This window comes from Dioscorea cayenensis, unplaced genomic scaffold, assembly GCF_009730915.1.
Source record: "Dioscorea cayenensis subsp. rotundata cultivar TDr96_F1 unplaced genomic scaffold, TDr96_F1_v2_PseudoChromosome.rev07_lg8_w22 25.fasta BLBR01001892.1, whole genome shotgun sequence".
Classification (NCBI taxonomy): domain Eukaryota; kingdom Viridiplantae; phylum Streptophyta; class Magnoliopsida; order Dioscoreales; family Dioscoreaceae; genus Dioscorea; species Dioscorea cayenensis.
The window spans coordinates 33,863-42,349 of NW_024088283.1; the positions used below are offsets into that span (position 1 = coordinate 33,863).

The window sequence follows — 8,487 nt, forward strand, 5'->3', positions numbered from 1 at the left end:
AAAAGAAGATAGATTTTCAAGATGACCTTGAAAGTGAAGTCACCCCAGGATCAATTATAGTTCATACATCTCAACAGTCGTGCACAAATTAAACAAAAATTGGCATCATATATCTGAGCTTCTTACAATTTGATGTCCAATTTGATGTCGGCACCGTCATTATTACAATAAACTTGGATTACAGTATAACAAATCAATAGAACTAAACTTTCTCATTGTTGCTTGCATTTATGAGATCCCTCAACAATGTAAAATCAGGTATCTTGAGACTTTTCAAGTCATTATTACAATAAACTTGGATTACAGTATAACAAATCAATAGAACTAAACTTTCTCATTGTTGCTTGCATTTATGAGATCCCTCAACAATGTAAAATCTGGTATCCTGAGACTTTTCAAGTCTAGTTCTTATTTTTACATTTTGGCACAGTCCTGCATTAATAAAATTAGATTGCAGACAAGATAGAAATGTTAATTCCACTGGCCAATGATTTTTAACATGCATATAGACAATGAACATAAAGTATGCACTCACAAATTTCTGATTACTAGTTTGTTTTTAAGTTCAAAGTTACTGGATCATCAGTTTCTAGCAGAAATCCGAAATGCTTCATAGTTAGAATGTACAATTTATTCTGAAACAAATAAAATCATATATTAGGGGGAAAAACAATTGGCATAGAAAGCATGCTATTCAGTACAAACAAACAAACAGAAGAGAAACTATATGTTCACTTGAATTCAGATTGTTTATAGAACCGGAGCTTACGATGAGCATTGATTACGGTCAAAGGTGCTTGCTCACACTGGCATGGCCATGTGTTTCCTCTTGTTCAGTCATCCCTGGTTGAGAACTGAGAAGCCTTTCTACTTCATCATTTGCTTCAGCTTGAATACGCCATCCCTGTATTGATACATGTCGGTAATTGTAATTTAAACATTTGTGAATCTTAAGCATAACAAGTACAATTACAGAACTTGCCTCTTTAAGGTTTTCTATTTCTGTAATTTGCTCAATCTGTTCTGCAATGCTTTTCTGCAAATTAAAGAACAAAGTCAATTAGTTGCTTAAAATGAGTAAGTTTACATCAGTCTCTGATCAAATGGCTTACTGCATTTCTCACTGCTTCGGCCACAGGAACATCAGAGTCCATTTCCAATTCAATTTCAATCATCGAAGATATCTGCGATAAAATTCAGTCACAACCCATTTTGCATATTTATAGAGATAAAATCCTTTTCAACCATTCTGGTTCATCGGTTCTCAGAAAGCTTACTTTTGCATAACTTTCAATCAACTCAATCCTCGACAAAAGGGAGTTCTCTAAACTTTCACGTACCCTTTTGACCCTTGCTCTTCGAGCACTACAAAAATTAAGTATTCGTTTTTAACACCAAGTACTTCAAAATAAACATAATAATAAGATAAGAATGAATTGGATGTTTATGAAATTTTTACCTGTAGGACACCTCCCCAACAGCTAAGATTTTGTTCTCTAGCTGGCACATGCGAGCCAACATCCATACCTTACAAAGTAAAAATCTCAATACTTTAGTTCATTTTGTCCCACATCAAACAAGTTGGAATTCACTGGTTACATTGAAATAAAACTTGCTTTCTTATTTAGGAATTAGTGTTGATACATACCTCCTTTTCAGCAGCTTCTTGGAGGTCCTTAATCCGTGACTGCAGTGAATCATATTGAGATAAAAGCTGTTGCTTAAGAGCAACAACCTCCACTGATCTCTGGGGTAGCTGAACCAAATTAATAAGTAAATAATTACAAGGTCATCAACAGGAACTTGTGTAAACTTCTTGACAAAAACAATGAAATTTCGGAGTCTGACATCTTGCAGGTATGATGCACAATATTTCCAATGCATTTATCATTTCTTTTAATTAGAGATTTGATCATGCAGGAATTTGCTTTACTAAATATTTTGTATAACATAGAAAAAATGAAATAATTGAAATTAATAGCGTTAAGTGGTATAGGTTTTTCTATAAATCATTCTACAGTAAGAATCAAATCAACCACTCTTCAATCACCTAACTGTTCTCTAGCAAGCAATCACCTATCATGTTCATAAATGACCTTTCCAGAGGCTGACATACTATTCCCAAATAAAGCACAAGTGCTCTTCATAAACTAGAAATGAACATTACTCTCATTAGAAATTTAACATTTTCATTCTACATTTCCTATCAAGAGATGGCATTATAGCATTGTTCATTGTTCAAAGCTATATATTATGTGATACCTTACTCAACTGCGGAATAACCACACGGTCTATTGTAGTTCCTACAGCAACTGATGCAACAGCAGCGATTGATATAAGTCGCGGGAGGCTGGGGTCAATGATTCCAGATGCAGCGTCTCCAGTAGCCAGCAAAGCAAGAGTAGGGAAAAGAATTGACGGATTGAGTAAAAAGGAATTTCCATCTTTGTCAGGGGCTCTTAGCAATGGTGAAACCTGCCCTGTTGTATGGTTTGTTAGACACATAGGCTCCCCTGGGCTGAAACCAGGAGCTTTTGCACTCACTCTGAGTGGCCCAATCTCCTGATAAACATACGATGGAGCTGCTGATGAAATGGTCACTCTTTCCCCTTCTTGGGCAGGAAGCTCCACAGTTTTGGTGGCAAATTTGTGTGTTCGAGCTATTCCAGAAGGAGTACGAACCTGCATTGTAGCAACTCTTTGCATAAAGTCTTGGATAGATGATATGCAGTCCAGACCATGTCCCATTTATGGCAAAAGTTGAGTTACAGTTTCAGTTCTCAAAAATATTTAAGTTTCTCTTTTCTTAATTTTCCATCTTGCCTTTCATTTTCCTTTTCGTACTCTTTATAAATCAAAACTCAGAATAAGCAGTCTAATTAACTAGAGCCTATTTTATTATACACTCTTGTGGCAAATGCATGAAATAATTTGCAGACAATATAAGTTGTACATATATAAATATTTTTCTGTCTTGAACTTGTTTAGCGTTTAGCAATTCAAGAATGGAATTTGGATCCATATGAATGTAAATATGTCAGTTTCCCTAGTTGACCATACATTTTAATGTAAAAAGCATAAGAAAGTTTAGGCAAGGGAATATGAAGCAGAGACTTGAATAAGTTCCTATCACAGGAAACAGAAGCATTTCCATTGCAATTTGTCGCCACTGAAACAAACGATCTGAATACTACAATAAAAGGCAAAAAGTATAGAATACATTATTCCATGTATTGACTATGACATCATATTGACTAAAGTTCTAGCATAACACTGCTTCACATGGTCAGGAAAATCAATACATGAAAGCTTAGCAAAAGAAGGTTTGAGAATGGATCTCATTTTCAAATCAAAGTTGGGTATCATATTCTTCATCTAAGCTAGACAAAGTTGGCCGTCTAGGCTAGTCTATCACTTAAAATCTGTTAAAGAGCATGAAGATATTAAAATTAACAGAAGTTAATTTCATCAAATCAGTGTCTGAAATTCAGTAAATCTGATACTCATGATAATACACTACTAAATATATTTAAAGGGTACTTCAAAATGTATGATTTTATAGGACAATTAGATTCTCAATAAGATTTCTAATGCATGACAATTTACATCTGAAACCAAGAAATTCTGGATGAATTTTAGTTCCTTAGCAAATCTATGACATCGTAGGCTATAAGTTGCTAAGTATTTAAGACCATTCATATTGAGGAAAAGAAGGAAAATCTTTTCTTCAGAATTGAAAGTGATGAGCATAGATAGAAAAAAGAAAGTAAGATGTTGGTAAATATTTGGAATGTATTGGTTGAAGAGGAGGAGTACCACAATTGAATGAAGAGCAGCCGGGGCATCCCCTTTAATTATTTGGAAGAACCTCAAAGCTTTTCTCCATACAGAAATATCCGTGCTGCGTTCGGCAGGAGCAGATCCTTAGAAGAGTAAATAACGCAGCATCAACACCATATAATAATAATCAGATATTACAGCATGCAACACTACACCCACATGTCCATGTCATACCCATCGAAAAAAAAAAAAAGTTGCATTTTCATGTTTTATATGAAGAAAATCAATATTCAGGCAGAGGAAACGACAGGACAAAGTAACTATAAACATGGATCGATTTTTTACTGAAACAGTAGAATGATAATCACTTTCTGGGTGCAGAAATTGGTTTAAACTGTGATGAAAACAATCAGAAGAAAAGAGGAGAGGAAAGTGGTGGTCATTGGGTTCAGAAATATGATGAACACAGTGATACATAATAAAGAATCACCATGCCAACAAATTTTCTTGCAATTAACCACTTCTTGAGAGTATTTTCTAGCATAGTAAATTTGGTAAATTAATGATGAAGGTATGTATAGGTCAAGTCAAACTTCAAGAGTAATGAGCATATAATTTGTTGAGCAATAACGCAAGGCAAATTTTCTGGCAACTAAAGTATCTAACATAAATACATACATGTGAGAAGTGCCCACACTAACCTGATTTCTTCTGAAACAATGCTAACAATATCTCCTGACACAAGCTCATACTGATAGCGACATTTAGAACAAGATACAACCTGATGAACATCCATAAATATATAATAGGTAATCAGTAAAATCAACCAAAGAATATTGAAGCCTACTAAGTAAAGAAAGGAATCCAGTAACGCAACCCAAACAGTCATGAATCTTGAAAATTTGTCAGCCAACACAACACAAATGTTAGACAACCAAGAACAAAGGTAGACAGAAAATCATCCTTACAAGGGTCTGCTTCTCTTAATTCATAAAAAATAAATAAATAAGTAGTCTATTTTCCACCACAGGTGGAAGATTAAGTAGCTATATAACAGTTCCAAGTTTGAACTCTGCTTATGACGTGACAGGAAAAAAGAGGCAAAAACACAAACCAATCAACTTTCAGAGTGATTATTCTGTAGAGAAGTTGCAAAGCAAGATGTGTGTTGAAATTGTTAAAATACTTTTCAATGAAAAGCCAAGAAAACATGAGAGAATATTCTAAAACTTTTGGTTCATGAAGAATGTGTAAATACTCTTCATGATGTATAATAATTCTAGATGAAACATGTCAACTCTCACGTGCTATGTGGTTAGTTTCTTAACTTTGCTACATATATCTGTTATTTATGTATTCAATTTAAATCCAAAGCAAAAGTCCGGATGTTTTTTGTGTCATGTTGTAAGCACGCATTGGTTTTAAATGTTAGATGATCTCTAGATTCCACTAAAAAATTTGCAATGCATGTTCAGTCATGCACACTTAGCAGCTCCTACACTCAGTGCAAATCAAATTACCTATTACGAATGAACAAAATTGTTAAAAATAGGGCATAGCCTAAGTTAAAAAGGTTGTCCCATGTAGCACAAATAAAGAGATGAATCTTGGTGGTGTGAACAATATTTCAGGTGATTTTACATATTGCATTTTTCTTTCATATTATGAGGATGAAAAGATCAAGCATCATTCTCATGCTGCAACATCAATATATTTTAAAAATCTCAAAAAGGAAAGTAGTTTGCTAGAAGAGAAAACATGGAGAATTGGTGAATATCTCCAACAGTTTACATACCAAAATCTGGAGTAAAAAAAAAAAAACAAAGAAACAAGAACACTGCATATCAAATGAGAAACATGGAAGAGCACAAAGGCATTTAGACATCAAAATTTGTGTGTAACTTAGCAGTGGATAACCCATTATGTCCAGACATATAATGAGGGATATATATATATATATATATATATGTATATATAGAATTATTTCTTATGAATGTAAGACCACCATCAGAAACATCATTTCAAATTTCAAGTTTTCATGAAATTATTTCTACTGCAAATGTCTTCATATGTTCTAGCCACTATGAAGATCATGAAGTTCAAAGTACAAGCTATTTATAAATATAGAATGATATCATACTTGGATGCCATGTTGAGGTTGTGCAACGGCGATTGCTACTATACAAGTTGGGCATCGCACAATCTTCCCAAACAGCACCTAAAAGTATGACAAAGATGACAAACAAGTCAAGCACTTTCACTGTCTGATGAATTCAAACCCTAAGGAAATATTGATGAATAACATGATTAGTGTAATTGTGAAATAAATTAACTTGCATCACAATTAAAGAATCGAATTATTTCTTGCAAAGACATAAACTCTTACATTTCCTTTAGAATAATATGTTATGTTGCATACTTCACAGATTCAATCCACAAACCAGAAAGAATTTTTCATGGTGTGATAATTTATGTTTCTAGCATGTGACAGATGGAAAGCACATTGTCCTACATCGATGAAATCATCAAGCATTATCACTGTTCTGGTGTTCACTTCATAAATTCCTTCTTTACCAATAATTTTCTGTAAGAAAACAATAGGCAATTGCATCAACAACCAATTAATCTTACAAAACTCCTTGTTCGTTGCTTTAACTCAGATCAGTCTCAGTCCTCCTTCCTCCCTATTCGTTCAATAGTAAGGAAGTCGATCTCCACATTAAAGCTAACTCCCATCATTGCCCATTTCTCTCACCAAATTAATGAATTCTAGAAAATCAGATATCAAAGAAAATGAAATGGGTATATATACTATATTACAGGTTATATTTGGAAACGCTACGTCTAATTCTTATTAGAATTCATCCTCAAATTGATTCTTACCTTCTTTTCTTGCATCATTTATTTCTCTTCTTTCCACTACATGCTTGCATTAAACGTCAATCTCATATTTTAAGCCACCAAGTCAGTTGCTCTAAATAAATTTTGATTTTTCTATATCAGCATCATAACTGTTGTGTAATTATTAGTAATAGTTATCATGCAATATAAATATTATCTGTAGATGAAAAAGTTTTTTTTTGTTATTTTTTTGGATAAACAAAACCCCACCACTATCAATCATGAAGTGAGCACCTGCTACTGTGCTGTGTTCTTTCCTCTATGAGAACAACAATAAAGTGATCAAATGAGAGGACTATGCTGGTAAAACATATAATTCTTAGGAAAATTGGATAAGATCAGATGCAAATATAACTCCTCCAAAGAAGTTTCATTTGCTCAATACTTACAATATGCAAAATGGTAAGTTACTATGAATCATAGAACAAAAGTAGAGTTGCAACTACATAGAAGGGAGAAAACTACCTCCTCCTCAGAAGGAACTCCCACATTAGTAACATACTTAATTATCCTAATTGCATCCGGTACTTGCAAACAAGCAGCTAGCCCTCGAACTAGCAATGCATAAGTCTGAACATCCGGCCTAGCCCATGCCCACAGCCCAACAGCAGAATCCTCTTCTCTGATACCTACACAAAACCAAGCCACAAACATAACCACAAATTAGAAAAAGGCAACAAACTAAAATTCTAAACAGAAACATGAAACACAAGGAAAATGTCAACCTGCAGAAAAAACAGAACGCATAGCAGAAAATACCGATAGCGCAAGCTCTACATTATTTCGCTCAAGTGCGGCTGCTATGATTAAAAAGCAATCAGAAGCACTAATAACTCCCGATCTAACATTGCTGTTTGCCTCTGCAACAATGCCCAGCACTTGGTCAGCATCCTTTGCACTTGACACCCTCCTCAACAGCTCCTCATTCAACAAGCTGGACCCCGAATCATCTGTCATCAAGCCTTCTCCCCCACTGGATGTAGCTCTTGATGTTTGGAAGCTACTAGTGCTGGAACAGCTGGAACAGTGGAAGAAACTGAGATTCTTCGAGGATAGGGAGGAGATGGGATTAGAGCAAGTAGAGATTGGTCTGAAGATGAGAGGTGGCTGATAGAGCAGACGAGAGAGGCAAGGAAAGGGCAAGCTGAGAGCCATTTCTCATGCTCTGTATCTGTGAGGCATTTGATCGAGCATATTGAGGGCAAGCTTGCAAGGATGAGAAATGAGAGGCTGCAAATGAAGCGCTAACGAGAGCGACCTTGAGGCATTTTTTGCATGAAAATCTAATCGTTTGCGGGTGTTTAAACTTTGGAAATTTTTCATGTTAACCCCCTTTGAAAAATCTCGAAATTACTTTTTTGAAGACTCAAGGCTTAAGAAAGCTTACCGAGTAGATGATATTTTAACTAATTTTGTTATTAATCAACAAGCTATCAGTCTTATCAGTCTTGCGTGTGTGGTGATATTTTAGTTAAAGATGACATTTTAACTAATTTTTTTACTAATCAACAAGCTATCAGCCTTATCAGTCTTGTGTGTGATGATATTTTAGTTAAAAGATGACATTTTAACTAATTTTTTTACTAATCAACAAGCTATTAGTTATTAGTAACTGATTATTATTATTATTATTAGCACAATAGTAATAATGGCAATTAATACCATATTAATTAGTTAGAATCAATGTTTTCTACACAAGCTTGGTTGTTGAAGCTTTGATTATTGAAACCGAGAAGAAGTCCAAAAAAATATATATATATACCTGCTTGTAAAAGTGTCTTGTTATACAAATGTTTCTAGATCATA

General features: G+C 34.4%; 1 protein-coding gene across 2 annotated transcripts; it reads right to left on the minus strand.

Annotated features, from left to right (window-relative positions):
• Positions 1–186: 186 nt before the first annotated feature.
• Positions 187–7,939, minus strand: LOC120257129. Of its 2 annotated transcripts, XR_005535533.1 has the most exons (14): positions 7,407–7,939; positions 7,147–7,310; positions 5,921–5,998; positions 4,482–4,561; positions 3,817–3,901; positions 2,263–2,682; positions 1,649–1,756; positions 1,460–1,527; positions 1,278–1,365; positions 1,113–1,184; positions 983–1,036; positions 770–904; positions 536–635; positions 187–432 (listed from the first exon to the last, which is right to left on the minus strand). XR_005535533.1 is itself a non-coding variant. In XM_039264729.1 (13 exons), exons 1-12 carry the CDS (start codon positions 7,834–7,836, stop codon positions 788–790), a joined length of 1,764 nt encoding a protein of 587 aa, XP_039120663.1. In that variant the 5' UTR covers positions 7,837–7,939; the 3' UTR covers positions 187–432; positions 770–787. The 2 variants fall into 2 exon arrangements, 1 of the variants encoding a protein (XP_039120663.1); XM_039264729.1 differs by lacking the exon at positions 536–635.
• Positions 7,940–8,487: the final 548 nt, after the last annotated feature.

Coding starts and splice junctions, on each gene's coding strand:
- LOC120257129 (XM_039264729.1), bottom strand. CDS start 7,836: ATGGCTCTCAGCTTGCCCTTTCCTTGCCTCTCTCGTCTGCTCTATCAG. Junction 1,185..1,277: donor TGATTGAAAGTTATGCAAAA/GTAAGCTTTCTG, acceptor ATTTTATCGCAG/ATATCTTCGATGATTGAAAT. Junction 1,037..1,112: donor CCGAAGCAGTGAGAAATGCA/GTAAGCCATTTG, acceptor TTTAATTTGCAG/AAAAGCATTGCAGAACAGAT.